At 33.2% G+C, this 21515-nt stretch overlaps 1 protein-coding gene across 1 annotated transcript; it reads right to left on the reverse strand.

Annotated features, from left to right (window-relative positions):
• Positions 1 to 7856: 7856 nt before the first annotated feature.
• Positions 7857 to 11269, reverse strand: LOC134719429 (uncharacterized). The gene is made up of 2 exons (XM_063582428.1): positions 10935 to 11269; positions 7857 to 8717 (listed from the first exon to the last, which is right to left on the reverse strand). Exons 1-2 carry the CDS (start codon positions 11196 to 11198, stop codon positions 8202 to 8204), a joined length of 780 nt encoding a protein of 259 aa, XP_063438498.1. The 5' UTR covers positions 11199 to 11269; the 3' UTR covers positions 7857 to 8201.
• Positions 11270 to 21515: the final 10246 nt, after the last annotated feature.

The raw sequence follows: 21515 nt of genomic DNA on the forward strand, positions 1-21515 counted from the left end.
TATGATGACCTCCACAGACCTAAGAACTTAGACAAATTGTTAAAATCAATGTATTGTATTTATAATAACTAATCATAATATATATATTGCGAAAGCAAATTTACAGATCTAACATTGTTGGGTTGATGTTTAGACGAGTTATATATATATATATATATACATATGAATATAAATTTACTGTATAATCTCCCTGGTTAAACAGTAACAGTAACTAATTCACAGGGATACCCGGCTGAATGCTGTGAGTCGAGTAATTTGTTAAACAGCAAAGAAATGTGCAATAAAAGATTTATCGTTTAAAAAAAAAAAAAAGAAGTGGAAAATTTAAAACCATTTTCCGAGGCCCATTTTTCATTTCTTCCAAGATATAATTGTAATTGTCTTTCAATGTTATTCATATTTTTGCCTCTGTAACATATTAAAAAATCATCAACGTACAATGAACCTTCAATATTACTTTTTAAAACTTCAACAATGCTGTTGATTTTAAGACTAAATAATGTAACAGATAAAATACTGCCCTGAGGGACACCCATCTCTTGATCATACAGATCAGACATGGTCGAATTAACTCTAACATTAAATTGTCTGTTAGAGAGAAAATTAGAAATAAAATTAGGCATATTGCCTTTCAACCCCATACCAAATAGATCTTTTAAAATACCATATTTCCATGCAGTATCATAGGCCTTCTCAAGGTCGAAAAAGACCGACACCACATGTTCATTTTTCGCAAAACCATTACGGACAAATGATTCGAATCGAACAATTAAGATGATCAAGAGTACACAACTCGTAAGAGCAATTGGTCGATAATTAATAGGATCCGTATGATCTTTACTTGGTTTTGGAATAGGCACGACGGTTGCAAGCTTCCAGATTGATGGTAAATCACCAGATTCCCAGATGTTATTCATGAGCTGCAAGAGAGCTTCTAGCGAGGAATCTGGCAAGTGTTTTAAGAGTTGGTAGTGAATATTATCAGGCCCACAAGCTGTATCATGGGCTTTTGACAGAGATGTTTTAAGTTCTTCAAGAGAAAATAGTTTATAATAATTTTCACCATTTTTTGATTTAAAGTTTAATTTATTTTTTTCTTTTTGTTTTTTTAACTTTTTTAAAGTCTTCCCTGTAGTTGTTACAAGAAGAAGACTTCGCAAAAGTTTCACCAAGTTTGTTGGCAATATCCTTTTCAGATGTTAGTAAATTATTGCCGTCTTTCAAATGTTTTACAGTGGCTTTAGAATTTTTACCTTTAATTTTATTTACCATATTCCAAACTTTTGTCATCGGAGTGCGAGATGTAATCCCCGAGACAATTTTTTTCCAGGATGTTCGTCGGGCTTGCCTACAAGTCCGCCGTGCCTTAGCGCGAAAAATACGGAAATTACTCAAGTTTTCCGTCGTTGGTTGTTGATTGAATCGTCTTTCAGATTTTTTACGGTCACCTATGGCTTGATGACATGCGTCATCAAACCATGGTTTACTGGGATGTTTTGGATTTGCCGAGGTCTTAGGAATAGTTCTGTCAGCAATTGTCGTTAGAACTGTATTAAAAGTTAAAATTGGATCTTGCACAGTCTCAAACATCTTTGACTGAAGTTCCGCTCGACAGAGATTCTCAAACAAGGACCAGTCCGCCTTGTCAAGTTTCCAACGTGTTACTCTCTGTTGGGCAGAATTAAAAAGATGTTCAAGTACTATTGAAAAATGATCACTTCCACATAGATCATTATGAACTCGCCATGAATAATCCAGAAGCAGAGAGGGATCGCATATAGTGATATCAATAGAAGAATAAGACCCGTTTCCAGGATGAAGATACGTATTAGATCCATCATTAAAAATGCATAAACCTTCTTCAGAGACAAAGTCCTCAATGATCTTACCTTTGGCATTATGAGTCTTGCTACCCCATAATGGATTGTGGGCATTGAAGTCGCCCATAAGTATAAATGGTGAGGGTAATTGATCAGTGAGGTTTTTGAGTTTTGCTTTATCGATAATTGAATTAGATGGAATATATATCGAACATAATGTAATTGTTTTGTCTAATGATAAACGAATTGCAACTGCTTGCAGATCCGTTGTGAGTTGGACTGTGCTATGAATGACGTTGTCCTTCACAAAAATGGATGATCCGCCTGCAGCACGTTCATCTACCTTAGAAAATGTACTATACATGTTGTATCCTTTTAAAGATACGTTGTCACTTTCTTTTAGATGAGTTTCTTGAAGACAAAATGCAATAGGTAAAAAAGACTGAACTAGAAGTGTTAACTCGAGAAGATTTATTTTAAGACCTCGGCAATTCCATTGGATTATATTTGTCATTATTTAATAAAAGAAGGGCGAATGCTGTCGAGTTTGCCAGCATTCTTATTTCGCTCACCCTGAGATCGTGATCTTTCGGGTGGCGGAACACTTTCAGTTTCCATTTCAGTTTCGATGATAAGTGTTGAAAATCTGTTGTTCGAGGAGAGTCGTCGATCTCCAGGACTACGCGCAGCTGGTGTTACTCCGCCTCGACCCCTACCCCGCGACCTCGAATCAGAAGACTTCTGAGAGGATGTATTTCCTGGCTTCTTTTGGACATCCTTCTTTTCTTGAGAACGAAGAGGAGATGGGGCTCTGGTAGACTGTGTACTGGACGAAGAAGATACCTTCTTGGATGCAGATGAAGGAAGACTTTTGGAGGTGGAAGAATCATCTATGTCACTGGGAAGATCCCAGACAGATTCACCGCTCCAATTGTGTATTTCTACTGTTTCTTTTTTCTTTTTATTTTTTTTCTCATTTTTTTTTGGTGATGATAGTGAGCTCTGTAGGGAAGATTGAGTTGACTGAGTACTGGTTTTGGAAGATATTGGTTTTCTTGGAATTAATATTCTATCGGTAGGTTCTGTTTCAACAGGCAGCATTTTAAAGTTGCAGTAGAAGAAAACCTGGGCCTGAGATCACTTAAGCATGAATTGAAGTTTAAAAGTTATATGTGGTACCAGAATATGTGTTAGATGTTGAGGAAGAAGTAAGTGTTTCTTTATTATCAAAAAGATGTGGTATGATTGCCAATGAGACTCTAAAAGCGACCAGATGACACAGAAATTAACAGCTATAGGTCTATGTACGGCCTCCAACAATGAACAATACCTTTAATCATTATTTAGATATAAAAGGCCCTGAAATCACAATTCAAACAAAAAAACTAAAGCCCGAATTAATTAAAAAAATGAACAAAACACTTATTATGTTTGTAAAAACTTTATTGATGGAAAAAAATGACACACTGTTGTTTCCCTTCTCTAACTTAAATTTGCATCAACCAATCATTCAAGATGCTATTAAACACCTACACGTACAAAATTATGCTTATTACTACAAATAAAAATCCAGGTCAGGTTCAAATTTGGGTTGCAGCACTTTACTTAAGTTATGACCAGAAATGTTATTTATGTGTATATGCAAACAGCTGGAGCATCATCTGTGTCCATGGCCACCAATTTAAAATTTAAAATGTACTGCAGACTAGTACAAGTATTGACTTTGTAGATTTCCTTTTATATTTCAAAAATGTACAATGCAAAATAGTGTGTATTTGAATATTTTAATTGTTTTGTGATTCTCTTTTTTAAAGAACAATGCAACTGATCATGATCATGCTGATGAAGAACTTGGAAATACTGAAAATATGGAAGTAAGTTAAAACTCAAAGGAGGGACGACAAGCAAGGTGTCGTGTGCATAAAAATTTATATCACGTGACTGGAAATCGGCTTGTTTACCGTTACGTGATTAAGAGATTAGATACGACTTGTTTGACATTTTAATGAGGTGATAACGGTGATCAGTGATAGTGAAAGGTGAGTTATGTTTGTTTATGCCCTCCAGTTATATAAATATTTTAAGGGTATATTATCGAATAAGTGTAAAACAACGATTTTTGTAAGAAAATGAAGAGTTTAAAAAGGGTACTATCGGAAGCCATAACGTTTTTTCTCTCTCAGCCTCTGGACCTGATGTCAATTTTTATAGTCGCACAAGAAAACCTTAGGAGATTTAAAGTTAAAAATTTAACATGATGAAGAACATTCAAGTTTCAAAAGGTCTCCTTAAGTCTCCACATTTGATTACACAGTTGACCACAGATTTTTGCTGATGATGCATGAAAATTTCAAAGTGAAGAAAATTAAAATAACGATTTAGTTGAACAACCCTTATCACACTTACCCTCAAAATAAAAAAAAATCTATAGGTCATGTGTCATAAGACAACCAAAAAATGTGCATATAGCTTTAAAAATATTTTTTACATGGTTTAGATACATGTACAGATGCAGATTAAGGGGGGGTTATATTAAAATTGATACATAAACTGATTTAAAAGTATCACTCAATACACTATCTTTCCATGGGTCTCCTTTTAAAAAAAACTGTAAATAAAGGTTTTACATGTTCATGTGCATGATGTATGTTATCAAAATGATACGAAGTATACATGTACATGTATATATGCATATGTTTAAAACTATAACATACATGTCATATAGAAATATGGAGATCATACATATGTTGTATGATTCTCATTGAGACGACTTAAAACTAGAATTCCAAGTCTAAATGGTGATTTTTTTTTAAAAGTATTCATGTACAATGTATTTTTAAACTTTCATACATTGTGAATAGAGATCAGGTGCACATCATGCACAATGGTACTACAGTATTTTGAGTTTCTATTGCATGTATTTCCTGACTATTCATAGGCGTATTTGCCAGAGGGCACACCTAACCCCCTCCCAGTTCCGGTCACAAAAAACAATTGTCTAACATTATTTAATTGCTACTGAAAATTCTTATCTAGAGCAGAAATTAATCACAGCTTGATTTTACTTCTTAAACAAGTTGTAAAATAATACCAGCGTCCACATGTGTGATTTATGACAACTTATCAATGTGTGTGTAAATAGTGACACCTGTGTGTTTTTAGTGTCTCTTTGCAATAGCTTAGATTATGTAACATACATGTACATGTTGATTGGAATAGTATGAATTTTTAATCAGGTTTATAATGCAATAATGTTGATACCATACAAGTTTGTTTTTGAAACGGAATGTCTTATTTCCTTCCCTCATATTTTCAAAGAAAACAACAATTTGTCCCCCCCCCCCTTCTCCACCTGTCTAGGAAAAATGAATTGACATTTTCTAATAAAAAACATGAAAAAATAGTAAATAAAGTGCTAAAATAATTTCCTAAGATCTTTTTTGTAACAGAATCTTGGATTTCTTTAAATGCCCAAGCAGTTATGTTTGGTTTTTTTTCTTGTTTCAATTGCCATGTACATGTATTGGAAAAAATAGTGTTTTACAGATATTAGAGTAATGTACAAAAAAGTAAGACTGTTAGTGAGGCAAAAAAAGACCATGAGGCAAACAATAGCCAAAGGCCACCAATAGGTGTTGCTTAAATTACATATGTTTTAAATGTATTATATACTGTGTTCTTAGCCGTATTTGGCACATTTTTTGGGATTTGGATCCTCAATGCTCTTCAACTTTGTATTTATTTGGCTTTTTAACTATTTTGATCTGAACGTCACTGATGAGTCATATGTAGACGAAACGCGCGTCTGGCGTAAAACATTATAATCCTGGTACTATTCTTACCTACTTCATTTTATTTCAGAATATTTTGGATAATATAAGAGAATTTACTAGAGAGACTTTTGTGGAAATCACAACCAACATTGAAAGCAAGGAAGAGAGACGTCTACAAAATACTGAACTTGGATACCCTGAGCACCCCAGGGATCCTACAACTGATGATGTTGAATGTTGTTTTTTTAGTTTGACAAGAAGACAGATCGGTGACACTTTTACATTATTAGAATTTCAAAACCAATGGGCCAAAATAGTGAGAGAATTTTGCAAACGTTTGGACCCTGAGCTTCCTTTTCATTACTGGACCAGAAATGAAAGGTTTAGAACAGAAGAATCGTGTTTCGATGATGATACAGATAGGAAAAGACTTCACATTGTACGGCACACTCAAAGGGAAGATTGTTCCATTTTCACATCAGGAAGGGCCTTCCTGCCAGCCAGAAACAAGCAAAGCATAAGACAACGTTTGTGTCGTGTTGATGTTGGTTTACCCCCAGTACCTGACAACATGCAGCCTGGAAGAAGTTAATATTTTCTGTGTTGTTTCAGTAAAATTTGATCATTAGAATTCCATGTGATATTTTTATAAATGTGTAACTGTCTGTAATGTAAAATGGAGCAATATTGTTTTTAAGATAATTAAATAGTATGTGATAAAAAAAAAAAACTTATGTTTTACCGTGATAGCTTTAAATCATTGATAAAGTGCAATTATTTCTTGTTACAACAGAAACAATATAAATGTTTATAATAAGATGATACGTGTTCTGTGATAGTCAAGGAAAACCTAGTCACCATATGAGTTTCTGTACATTTGATATTTTTTTTTATTTCATTAAGGATGTTCGCTGCTCAGTTTCAGAAAAAATAATTTTTCATAAAACTAGTATGTATTGATAGGGAATAAATTGAGGAATCAAAATAGCAAAAAAGATATAGGGGTCGATGTGCTTGTTTTCGAGATATACGCCATTGGAATTTTGGCGGGAAAATGTTCTCTCTCTCTTAATTTTTCATTGCTTTATCATTAACCAGTTAACGTTCTCAAATACTATTAATAAATAAATAAAATGTTATAAGACATTTACAAATGACTTATTATTATACATGTAAAAGATTTATAAAAAGAAAAATGGGGGTTCATGGGGAAAAATTGTCAAGGCATTCAAATGAATAAAACCAGAGGTTTCCGAAAATCTGACAAAAAGTCAAAAAACATGACAAGCAGACATCCTTAAGCCACCTTATTTTTTTATGAAGACCTCATGCCCATGATACCAGTAGTTCACTTAGATTTAATTGTAAAATGATCTTATTCCATGAAGTCCCCAATACTACGGTTACTTCATGTACAAATGTACATAGATTTAATTGAAAAATTATTTAATCATGTCATAATAAAATCATATATACTAGTTTCTGTACAAAGTATTGTTAGAAATTGTTTTTGTGAGATCAATAGTGCATAATGAGATTTTAAAGGAATTAGTCTTTTTAATTTGTGATATCACCATACTAGTGCATATATATAGAGAGAGGATAACTGGTTTTTTTTATCATGATCATGTTTATTTTGTCACGTGAATTAAAAGATAAAATATTTGTATGAGAAAACCATAATAGTGCATGAAGAGATTTGATAAATGTTTTGTACGAGATAACCATAATAGTGCGTGAAGAGATTTGAAAAGAATATGATTAATTTTGAGATATTACTAATATAGTTTATATTGAGATTGAAATCACCATACTAGTTCATGTACATATTCTCATTATTGTTGATAATAAATTTCTTCAAATATAATCCAGTGGTTTTTTTTTTGGTATGATACAGAAACAACAAATGGAAGTTTATTTGACCTTGACTAGCTATACACCCCTTGCACGGTTGTTTGAAAGAGCATTCATTCCTTATCTTGGTTGTTTATGCATTTACCATGTAAACAGTTGCTTATTCAATCTTTTTTTGTGTTTAACGCAATATTGGCTATTTTAGTGGTCAGATTTTATTATTAGAGGAAAATTTGACTGCCCGAATAGACAACCGACCCTGGTAAAGAACCTACAATGCTTTACGCATAATATTTGAGGTGCGAGTACCTGCCTAGTGCAGGGTTTGAACTGTTTGGCTGCCTCAGGACAAGTCAATCACATGAATCACACAATGGGTTGAAAATAGAAGCAAAAATTTGTAAAGTCAACATAAATCTTTATTACAATTACAAATATATATATATATATAAACATTGATCATCTAAAGCAAGACAAGAGATATTTCATGAACATTTGGAAATGTCCCATATACATGACATACGGTACAGTTGATCAGAACTCAGAGTTGTACATATTGTCCTGTGCATCTGACAGCCACTTGCCCGTCTTTCATAGCAACAAAGAACCTCTTAACTTTCTTTCATTAATGTTTTTCACAATCTATGAGGTAACATGTTTAACTGTAGTTTTCACTAATTCATTTTTCTTCATTGCTGCTGCAACCTTGGGGATATGCTGTAGTCCTACATAACCTAGGAGATGTAGCTGACCATCAATGTTTGGGGACATGCTGGAGTCCTACATAACCTAGGAGATGTAGCTGACCATCAATGTTTGCCTTGATTATAAGTGCGTTTTTGTCTTTTGGGTTATCTGTCTCGCGTGACAGTTCAACTAAAACTTCTTTTCTCAATCTAATGGAGGTACGTGCAAATTTTAGATTGTTCTGGTACTCCTCACCATATGTTGAACCTTTGATTGGTATTGTAGCTGTGTACTGAACAGTGTCTACTTCAACTTGATCGTCCATGTTGATATCTACAGGCATACACGTACTTTTACTCTGATCTTGTTGATCTGTTGGAGTTGTTGAGAAAATACTTATCCCGTGTATACATGAACAGTTCAAATCTTCATAATCACAAACTGGCATTCCTGGCAGGTCGACTGCATTGCAATGGTCTGGTTGGGATCTCAGCTGAGCTCCAGGAATCATAACAAAGGACCAAATAAGAGCCAATGAATCTGTCACATCACTGAAAACTTTAGAAACTGCATCTTTGTTGAACTGGAACAAAATTAAAATATCATATAATAGTTGCTTTATATTGTCTTATTGATATAAATAACCTATCGTATCATAACTTGCTATGGTTTTAGTATATAATTAATAACCAAGACATTTAATACCGTAACTAAAACCTAACAACTATATCAGTGGCGGATCCAGAGGGTTTTTAATCCCCTTTTTATTGGATGATCGATGCATTCAAATGAGGACTTATAATTGGACCCCCCCTTTTTCATCCTGGGTTGGATACCCCCTTTTTGACATGGCTGTGTACAACAAAGACACGGGCAAAAACAAACATAGTTCATCATGTGCGTGTTCAATGTTACTATTAGTGTGTTTTTTTCTATTGTATGTGGTCTTTTGAAAACGATTTGGACCGCCATGTCTGTGTATTAAAACAATTAATGACAACTGGTTGGTATCTCAGGAACAACAAACTATTACCCTGAAACTCTGTCAATATGAGTATATTGTTACTTGCAAAAACGATATGTACAATAAATTGATGGCTCTATATATTTTAATAACAAGAGTGCACACACTGAAATGTCTCGCCTTCTTTACTAATCCTTGATACTATCTTGATAGACCTAAATATGAAGCTTTATTACAACTGTCACATAAACTCAACATTAACCAAGAAAAGGAAACATTGATCAATCAACCATGAAAATGAGGTCAAGGTCAGATGAACCATGCCAGGCAGACATGTACAGCTAACAATTCTTCAATACAACAAATATAGTTGACTTATTGCTTATATATAAAAAAAAACAGACCAAAACACTCAAACACTTAAAACTTAGCAATGGACCGTGAAAATGAGGTCAAAGTTAAATAAAACCTGCGTAACCGACATGAAGATCATAAAATATGTCCATACACCAAATATAGTTGACCTAATGCACAAAGTATTAGAAAAATAGACCAAAACTAAAAAAATTAACTTTGACCACTGAACAATAAAAAATAAGGTCAAGGTCAGATGACACCTGTCAGCTAGACATGTACACCTTACAATCATTCCATACACCAATTATAGTAGACCTATCACATATAGTATAAGAAAAACAGACCAAAACACAAAAACTTAACTATAACCACTGAGCCATGAAAATGAGGTCAAGGTCAGATGACACCTGTCAGCTAGACATGTACACCTTATAATCATTCCATACACCAATTATAGTAGACCTAATGCATATAGTATAAGAAAAACAGACCAAAACACAAAAACTTAACTATAACCACTGAGCCATGAAAATGAGGTCAAGGTCAGATGACACCTGCCATTTGGACATGTACACCTTACAGTCCTTCCATACAGCAAATATACTAGACCTATTGCTTATAGTATAAGAAAAACAGACCAAAACACAAAAACTTAACTATAACCACTGAACCACTGAAAATGAGGTCAAGGTCAGATGACACCTTACAGTCCTTCCATACACCAAATATACTAGACCTATTGCTTATAGTATCTCAGATATGGACTGGACCACCAAAACTTAACCTTGTTCACTGATCCATGAAATGAGGTCGAGGTCAAGTGAAAACTGTCTTGACAGACATGAGGACCTTGCAAGGTACGCACATACCAAATATAGTTATCCAATTACTTATAATAAGAGAGAACTTAACATTACAAAGAATCTTAACTTTTTTTTCAAGTAGTCACTGAACAATGAAAATGAGGTAAAGGACATTGGACATGTGACTGACGGAAAGTTCGTAACATGAGGCATCTATATACAAAGTATGAAGCATCCAGGTCTTCTACCTTCTAAAATATAAAGTTTTTAAGAAGTGAGCTAACACCGCCGCCGCCGCCGGATCACTATCCCTATATCGAGCTTTCTGCAACAAAAGTTGCAGGCTCGACAAAAATTAAGGGCAATGTTGACTTCCCAACTCCGTCCATTCATTAAATTAATTCATGCCGAGGCATTGAAAGACGTTTTGTATATCAGGGTCAAAACGATTTATTTTAAAATAAACATAGATATTAGTATGGCGTTCATTATCACTGAACTATAGATATTTGTTTAAGGGCCAGCTGAAGGACGCCTCCGGGTACGGGAATTACTCGCTACATTGAAGACCTGTTGGTGATCTTCTGCTGTTGTTTTTTTATTTGGTTGGGTTGTTGTCTCTTTGACACATTCCCCATTTCCATTCTCAATTTTATAGATAGTAACAAAATAATACCTTAAAATCACATGAGTTAGTGATGAGCAGTAACTGTGGTGGGGGTTGGTTGTACAACGACGTCAGACAACTGCTATCCGCCATCAACACTCGTCGTCTTATCAATGGTTTATCTGCTGGACTGATATGAGCAACCCGTACATTTACTTGCACAGATGGACAGTCTCTCATTGACACACTGTATTTATCTTTTTCTATGCAGAAAAGCCATATATTTGAAGAATTTAAACAGACGCTTTCTGATGTGACCACTTCGACTTCCATTTTGATAATGAACCGTAAACTTCTGGTGATCGATAATATAATCCGTGTCTGCGTGCCGTGTGCAAAGTGTCGTCCCTCCTCTGGTTAAAACTGTTATTAAATGTTAGGCCAGATTTTTTTAATTATCTGTTTAACGAGATCCGCCGACTCCACATTTTCCGATACAGAAAAAAAATAAAAGTAATGCTTCCTACTTTTATTTTTATTTTTTCCGTCGACTGTTACGAAATCCTCCAAAAAAAAAAGTACGAGTACGGGTCTACTACTTTTAATTTCTCTCTTGCGGCATGGTCAAACAAAATGGCGACTGCCGGGAAGGGACCGTTTTTTTACATTAAACTTGAAGTGCGATCACTGAGAGATACGTTCCTGTTAACTCAAATTTGTTAAGTGTAATATAGATGAGATAATCGGGGTCATGTTGTCCAAGGAGTTACCGGAAGATGTTGGCATCAGCCGCATTATAACCAACGAGGCAGATGTGAAACCTGACATGCCGGTCAACGTTTTGGAAGAGTTTGGGTTTGTATTTTTCCTTTGAAGTAGTATTGTAGTATGCATATTAAAAAAGTATCAAGGATATCAATTAAAATCAATAAATTAAATGCTTTTTGAATTTTTTGTATGGATGGGACCAAATCATTTGAAAAACCATTTTTTTTTATTCACGTTCACCCCTTTCACTTTCGCACCCTACAGTACACGTTTGCACACTAGTACATGTTCGCACACAATTTTTTTATTGGTTGTGTGTTTGATAATTTGTGAATAAAGTCAGATTTACCAGATAGACTTTATTTCTGTGTTGAATAAATCATAAGGTCAAAAGTATATAAACCGGTTTAATATAGAATATTAAACGCCTTTTTAAAGGAATGTATTGGTGTATAAACTGGACCAATTTACTCACTATGAAATGTTTGTGAGTGACTTGGTCCAGTTTATACACAAATAAATTCCTTTTAACAGCCATTTAATACTTATATAATTCTGTTAAAGTTGGGGATAAGTGAAAAAAGTATTTTTAACGCCGAGTCGGTCTTAGTTATTTTTATCGCCATTGGTTACAAAAAAGTGGTTCTGTCAACGTCGTCTATCGAAAAATAAACAACTTCAAGAGGGACTAGAGGAAGTCTCATCGACCAATGCAATTGATATGCATGCAGGTTTATTACATCAAAGAAGGATTATATATGTTATTGAAGTATAAAAAAAAGTATTATAAATTTAATATATATGTGCTATGGTAATAAAAGTTGGACAAGTATAAATACAAAAAGAAAGTGTGAAACACATACATATATACATATTAATAACACACACACAAACATTCAATGTAAACACGCATGATTATAAGTGCAATAAAGCAAAGCACAAGAAGCATAGATTATAGTTCTGACATGCATACTATTTTATATTGATATTTCCTTCTTTCAGGCACAGGTGTTTGATAGCATCTGTATATATTGTGGCGACCATGAAGTTGTTGGGGATGACAACCAGGAGATAAGTAGGCTGAAGAACGACAACGCTATTGTTAGACCTATATGTGCATCGTGCATGAACTCTGGACTGAAGATCATAACAAGAAATGCCAAAAAAGAAATAAAAATGAACAATGATTATGAATAATAAAATCCAACTCTTGATATTTTGTTAATTTTACATTTATAATAAGAAAAAATAATGTTGTATGATTGCCAATGTCACAACTCTCCATCCAAGACTGTTTTGTTGTCTTAAGCAATTATTGTTATCGTGTGGCCTTCAACATAGAACTTCGGCTCTCGCCATATTAAAAGTAGGCTATAAAGGGCACCAAAGTTTACCAGTGTACAACAATTCCGACTCTATTCATACAAACAGCCTGATTAATATACATGAAACAAATATCATATACACTATAAACATTTATTAAACATACACTAAGAGGTTCCTGACTGGGTGACAGGTATATACATATATGTATAGTGTATACGCAGCCAAGTTGATATATTTGCCCGGTGCCATGGATCTATATTAGAGTATATACATTAAAAAAAAAAACATAGTTTTTTATGTTCAAATTAATAGAAGGGTTAATATGCCGGTCTGTTTTCATTCCATTGTACTTGTATTTTGATAAATTCTTTTAAAAAAAAGTTACTCAGATTGGTTTTATTTTTATTTTTAGCGTCGACTGGACCAATTTTGCACTTTAATTTTTTTTTTATTTCGTCCTCTCGACCCTATTTATTACAAATTTTCTCGTAAAACAGATAATAAAAAAGTCTGGCCTTATACATGTATGACCACACTTATAAAATAATGTTTGGGTCGTACATTAGCATCGCATTGAAGTCTTGGACACTTTCTTTCTTGTGTGGTAACAAAGGGTAATTATTGATAGTTTAACGAGTTTTATGTCACGCTAACTTATTACATGAAGATGATAGTTTTTAATTTGAAGGAATATAGCAACAACTGAAATTTTATGGAACCAACCACTGTTGATACTTATCAAATCAAATTTAAATGACTTATGTATTTTGATGAAGGTCACATATCAATTACTTTGTATAAAATTTGTTTTGCAATTATTCATAAATATCAGTATGAAACTATGTGATATCTTTTTTTCTCTCTCAGTCAAATCTTTCTTTTTGTTATTATATAATAACTATCATGTTCTCCTTTCTGGTCAATATTCTTTTTTGTATATTCTGTAACGGTTTTAGATTGGAAATAATATGTGTTGTTTAATACTACCCTTTTTGAAAATAACTTGTACGGTTTGTTGTAAAGTAGAATTGTCTACCTTTTGAATATTCATCATGTTCTTTCGTAACGAAAACTTTTGTACTTAGCCTATACTCATGTTTTTAAACATGTGTAAAGGGAATTTACTGTTTTCCAGAAATGATTTCCTTTATTTTTCCTGCTTTGATTGACAGTACGGTTTTATTTTTTTTGTTTTTTTGGGCAGAGAAATATGAATGGGTTTCAATGAACAATAGCTAGTCTGAAAAGGCACAGGAATCTGAAATTTTATCAATTTAACTTATAAAAAGCAGTCTCAACCAACACGAGTATCAAAGAGATAATCGTAACTGCAATTACGATTATTCCAATATGGCGACGGTATATATAGGTAAAATCTTTACAATCATTTTTCTTAAATGTAGCATGTTTTTGTCAATAGTTACTCAGCTGCAAGGTTTATCTATACCATTTCATCATATTTGAATCGTAACGGTGCAATGGAATTGTCTAAGCGCTGTGAAAATAGCCGTTGAAAAATTCGGGATGATAGTCATAACTCGGAAAAAAGATAATCGTAATTATGGTATTTAAAAATAAAAGAGATAATCGTAACTGGAAACTGTTTTATTGAATTTGGCACTAAAAACGTATATCTGATAGCATATTTTGAAATTATGGCGATGATTTTTTAACGAAACATGCCGACATCTTATGACATTTCTTTTTATGCATATATAATTAATAGTTCTTATGTAAACAGATACATACTATTATATCATAAAATTGGAAGGGTGAATAAGCTTCAAGAAATTTGGAAATGGGAAAACACCAACTTTGTTAATAAACAGAAATTTCCAAGAACTAGGTATGCCACAAAATATGTGAATGAGCGATGGAAATTATGATACATGACAATAATTGTCAGGCGACACGCATGTGTCACCTTACATCAAATTTCTGATTAAGACAGTAAACAAAAATTAATCTATCCTGAAGTAAATAGTAAATATAGTTAATATTGTTTAAATTCATTTATTGCAGGTGGTTATATATGATATTTCTGTCCCCGGGAAGCCACTGCTGATTTAATTCTAGAACATACCCTATTTTGCCATAACGAAGTAGGAAAGACATTTAATATTCGTCAAAAACCGTTTGACGAGAAATTAGTGGCTTCAGTTGTCATGCCACTTCAATCATTTTTCATGGATGATATCACAACTTAAAAGTTATGATAAAGAAGGGATAACTTTGATAAGTGTTTTACAGCGTCATTTCGGGGTCTTTTATACTGACTATGTGGTATGGGCTTTGTTCATTGTTGAAGACTGTACGGTGACCTATATTTGTTATTTTTTGAGTCATGTTGGTCTCTTGTGGAAAGTTGTCTCATTGGTAAACATACCACATCTTCTTATTTATATTAGCTACTTCATGACTGTCACTGTAATTTCATTATCTCAGATATAAACTATAAACAACGCAAATTTATTTTGATTTATGATAATATAACATCCTTAAAACATTTCATGCTATATAAGACTAGAGAAAGATTGGCCCTAAATGGGATTTTTTGTGTATTATGAAATTAAGTAACGTGGAGTTCATTGACAAACATGGATTTGTGTTCTTTTATAGTTTGGCCAAAAGCCCGAAAATCAAGAAATAAAATTGATGTAGCTTTAAATTTTCTTACAAGAAATACTTATTCAAAGAATGACTGCAAAGTTGAGAATAAAATAACGCATATTCCGCAAAATTAGAAACAAACTTATTAAAAATTCATAAATACTCGGTATATGAAAAGTATACTGCATACATATGCATGGAAGATATTGTAGAGAAAAATATTGAAGGTACTAAACAAGGAACATTTTTGTATTTGCATACTTGCCATATAATTAGTACTTTTCTATTAAATGAAAACAAAAATTAGCCTTACCTAATTTTCATGCATTTTTCTGAAGCACAAAATATTTGTTTTAAAATCTATAAAAATGTTTGTAATTAAACCAGTTCCGACTGTGATGATATGCATTTTATACCCTTTGATGTAATATATTAATATACATATTTGTGGTTTTTTTTCGTCTGTCAAATGCTTCGTAAGACTATAGGTAAGACTAATAAAACAAAAAACAAAAGTAACAAAAAACAAAAGTGACAATAAACAATAGTAACATTAAACTGGTAACTATTTTAGATCCTTTACCATCCACGCTGTTTAAAGAAACGTCCTAAAATACATGGGTATTTGATCAAAACATTTGAATTAGATTTTTAAAATCATATATTATATCAGTATAAAATAGAAAAAAGTGAATCCAAGGGGGAAATATGGACGGCTGAATTTATTAAATTATAAGGAAGAAGGAGATAAGAACACTAAATCCGATAATGCAGTTATGAAGTTATTGACGGATATAGCTAATCCATCCCTTTTCTCATCAAATAGAGATATATAGGTTAATTTATCCTAGATATTAACCTGCAAGTTATTTCATTTATTTTTATATGCGTTAATGTCATCGTTAAACTGGGCATTTACATTTTTAACACACAAAATACCATTGAAATGCTGAAAGACACATTTATTATGTTTCAGTTACTATTATCCGATAAAGAAAATTACGAGTATCAAAGAGGAAAAATACCATAGAGTTACGATTATCATCCCGAATTTTTCAACGGCTATTTTCACAGCGCCAAGACAATTCCAGTGAACCGTTACGATTCAAATATGATGTAATGGTATAGGTAAACCTTGCAGCTGAGAAACTATTGACAAAAACATGCTACATTTAAAAAAAAACCAGTGTAAAGATTATACCTTTATCTGCCGTCGCCATATTGGGATAATCGTAATTGCAGTTACGATTGTCTCTTTAATACCAGTGCCCAAGCTCATCTGTGTGTACTTTGAGACATTTCACAGATTTTTCACTTTTAAAAAAGTGCTATTCCGATATTAATACTTCGTACTACTATAAGAATATGATTAGTTGACACTTGTTTTAATATATATCTTGCTTAGCTTTTTTAGCATTGATATATATTTATTAATTCAATATACACATGTGATGTGTGCCTGTGTTGCATGTGTATCTGATGTTAGTAAATGTATGTTTTGTTAATTGATATCAGTCGGTTTAAAGAGCACATGTTCATAGTCATTGTGGACATATGCAATAGGCACATTAGATTAATTACTTAACCTTAAATTTGACTCTTCATCCTAGGAACGACGAAATTATTTAGCACACAGGTAAAATAATTTTGTCGAAGCTAGTACACAAAACGCAGCACTTCTTAAAGGACCATTCTTTTAGACAATTAGTCCAGTAAAGTAACATTGATATTAAATATTAATTAAAAAACAGTTTAAATCATATGAAAATAGCCACATAATTATCATGAAATTAAATCGTTCTACAATTGTTCATCAGTGACGAGTTCGTTTTAATACACAGGTAAATAAATTTGACGTTTTTAGTATTTAGAGTTTTGGCAACAAGATCCTTCAGCAACAATATTATTTTGAAAAATAGGCTATTTGACTAAAATGTTCTGATGTATCCACAAGGCCGCAACGCGATATGGAAAACATTAGCCTCGAACAAACAGTGAAAGGATTGGCAACCTCATGACGGGGTCACTAAATGGTAGAAGTAGGAGAAAGAAGTAAAAACACAAAAATACCGAACTCCGAGGAAAATTCAAAAGGAAAATCCAAAATCAAAAGGCAAAATCAAAAGTCCAAACACATCAAACGAATGGATAACAACTGTCATATTCCTGACTTGGTACAGGCATTTTCTAAAGTAGAAAATGGTGGATTGAACCTGGTTTTATAGCTAGCTAAACCTCTCACTTGTATGACAGTCGCATCAAATTCCATTACATTGTCAACGATGTATGAACAAAACAAACATACTCAAAGAGTAAAAATGTCAAAAATAGGGGTACAGCAGTCATTAATGTGTTATCATCTTAATATCACTATAAAAACAACAAATGTAACGAAGAATCACAAAAAGGCATACATCAAAATTAACATACTCATTTTGCTTTTCTTGTACCACTTAATTTATGTATATAAAGTCTACCCGTCAAGGAAAGAAGGTTTTCATTGCTGGTGTAAAAATACGCGTTTGAAATTCGTACAGGTAGACATAAAAATAATTTTGTCGTTAAAAGTATGAACAAAACAAACATACTTGCATCACTATAAAAACAACAAATGTAACGAAGAATCACAAAAAGGCATACATTAAATTTAACATACTCATTTTGCTTTTCTTGTACCACTTAATTTATGTATATAAAGTCTACCCGTAAAGGAAAGATATGGTGAATAAATTTTACCGTTCATTTGTTGTGCCACGTATTTGGTCATGGATAATCAACATGAAATACATTTAATTTATAGTTAAACAGTTGTTCTCTTGTAAAACATCCAGTGGCCAATATGTCATGGATGTTCATGACTTTAATAATAAGGAATTAACAAAAGAACAACCCCTGTCAAAGAGTGGCATTGAGATTGAAAAAAGTTAATGCCTTGCGTGAAAGGAGGGTCACGTACTTTGCTCGTTAAGATTATTTAAACACCTCAAAGAGAATCCCGTAGGTGACTTTACAAATCTCCACTTCAATATACCCGCATTTTCACCGACCTTCAATCCGAATCGCCTCTTCTAGTCTCGATTACAGTATCAACCTTTTGTTAATTCCTTATTATTAAAGTCATGAACATCCATGACATATTGGCCACTGGATGTTTTACAAGAGAACAACTGTTTAACTATAAATTAAATGTATTTCATGTTGATTATCCATGACCAAATACGTGGCACAACAAATGAACGGTAAAATTTATTCACCATATCTAAGAAATATTGTTTGTCAAATCTGGCAGTTGATATACTAATTCCTGTGTTGGTGTATATCACTAAGACACATACTGAATGGTTGTATATGCCAAGTTGTCCTTGGATTTGTGCATAAGAAGGGTATTCTTTCGTCTCTTCCATTTCATTTTAAATATTATTCAAATACAACCCTTTTTCATTGCAACGTCTTTTGGTTAATTATCACGCATAGAGTATCGGCATTTAATTTTAAGTCTTTTGTGATGTTGTTGTTGTTTACATTTACAACTTACTTGACCGTCAACACTGCACTCTAAACCTGGGTATTGTTCACTTATTAGGAGACCAACTTCCTCCACTTTAAATGAATCGCATAGTTTTTGTTTCATTACTTTAGCGTCGAAAATTCTTGCGATGGACTCTGTTTTCCTTACCCATTTTATAGCAGGCGGTAAATTTTAAAATTTTATTCAATAATGTGTCTGATGGTTTTCTGCATTTATCTACATAATTACAAGCATGAGCAATCAAATAATGAGTAGTTCTGATAAAAGAAATGAATTTCTTTTAATCTTTACAAAGTAATTTACTTCAACTAGTGAGTAAAACTGCACATATTCTACTCCCAACTAGTGAGTAAAACTGCACATATTCTACTCCAACTAGTGAGTAAAACTTGATATATTCTACTCCCAACTAGAGAGTAAAACTGGACATATTATACTCCCAACTAGTGAGTAAAACTTGATATATTCTACTCCCAACTAGAGAGTAAAACTGGACATATTCTACTCCCAACTTGTGAGTAAAATTTGACATATTCTACTCCAACTAGTAAGTAAAACTTGACATATTCTACTCCAACTAATGAGTAAAACTTGACATTCCACTCCAACTAGTGAGTAATACTTGACATATTCTACTATTTTTCCCAGTTTATATACAATATAATTTACAATATTTACGGATAATCATGGAAAATTTCAAATAGACAGCTGTAATAAATGCCTGTAATTAAAGGTCCAGGAATAAGAAGAAACAAAGTGAAAATCCTATAGAGAAAAACTTTAAACTATTTTATGGTCATCATTAATAGATTCTTAAAATTCAAAAAAGCTGTTATTAAAGTGATGTTCAACTAATTGTACAATCCCCGAATATTCTTTTGGTGGCTCTAAATAACAAACTTGCACTTTATCAAAACACTTTTCTATAGATATATCAGGATTAATCAAAACTGAATACACACTTTACTTATAGTCTGAACGTACTGCAATGACACTTACAAAGTGATTTCATCGATCTTTATGGAGAATCTAAGGTAGTTGCTACTCATGTAAAATTTATTAGCCTTATCATTTAAAATAACATGTTGAATAAACCCAAGCAGCTGGTATTGCTTTGAGTATGGTAGGTCCCATACATAGTAGCAATACAATAAACAGTTAAGACCAGTAAGCACACTGTCTCCCACGTCTTCGTGAACTCCATCACCCAGGGGGGGAAAATTGATACTGTTCTATTTTTAGCTCACCTGGCCCGAAGGGCCAAGTGAGCTTTTCTCATCACTTGGCGTCCGGCGTCCGTCGTCGTCGTCGTCGTCCGTCGTCCGTCGTCGTCCGTCGTCGTTAACTTTTACAAAAATCTTCTCCTCTGAAACTACTGGGCCAAATTTAACCAAACTTGACCAAAATCATCATTGGGGTATCTAGTTTAAAAAATGTGTGGCGTGACCCGGCCAACCAACCAAGATGGCCGCCACGGCTAAAAATAGAACATAGGGGTAAAATGTAGATTTTGGCTCATATCTCTGAAACCAAAGCATTTAGAGCAAATATGACAGGGGTAAAATTGTTTATCAGGTCAAGATCTATCTGCCCTGAAATTTTCAGATGAATCGGACAACCAGTTGTTGGGTTGCTGCCCCAAAATTGGTCATTTTAAGGAAATTTCACTGTTTTTGGTTATTATCTTGAATATAATTATAGATAGAGATAAACTGTAAATAGCAATAATGTTCAGCAAAGTAAGATCTACAAAAAAGTCAACTTGACCAAAATGGTCAGTTGACCCCTTAAGGAGTTATTGCCCTTTATAGTCATTTTTTGTCAATTTTTCGTGAAGGTTTGTTATCTTGTACAAAAATCTTCTCCTCTGAAACTACTGAGACAAATTTAACCAAACTTGTCCACAATTATCATTAGGGTATCTAGTTTAAAAAATGTGTTCGATGACCCTGTCTGCCAACCAAGATGGCCGACATGACTAATAATAGTACATAGGGTAAAATGCAGTTTTTGGCTAAAATCTCAGAAACCAAAGCATTTAAAGCAAATCTGACAGGATAAATTTGTTTGATAGGTCAAAGTCTATCTGCCCTGAAATTTTCAGACCAATCAGGCAACCCGTTGTTTGGTTGCTGCCCCGGAATTGGTAATTTTCAGAAAATTTTGGAGTTTTGGTTATTATCTTGAATATTGTTATAGATAGAGATAAAGTGTAAACAGCAATAATGTTTAGAAAAGTTCAAGCTACAAATAAGTGGATATAGCCAAAATTTTCAATTGACCCTTTAAGGGAGTTACTGCCCTTCATAGTCAATTTTATCAATTGATTTGTATTTGTTTGTCAACTTTTACCAAATGCTTCTCCTCTGAAACTGCAGTAGTCCCAAAAAAGGTCCTGCCCCCCTCACTAATGAACA

This window comes from Mytilus trossulus, chromosome 5 (assembly GCF_036588685.1).
Source record: "Mytilus trossulus isolate FHL-02 chromosome 5, PNRI_Mtr1.1.1.hap1, whole genome shotgun sequence".
In the NCBI taxonomy this organism is placed as follows: Eukaryota; Metazoa; Mollusca; class Bivalvia; order Mytilida; family Mytilidae; genus Mytilus; species Mytilus trossulus.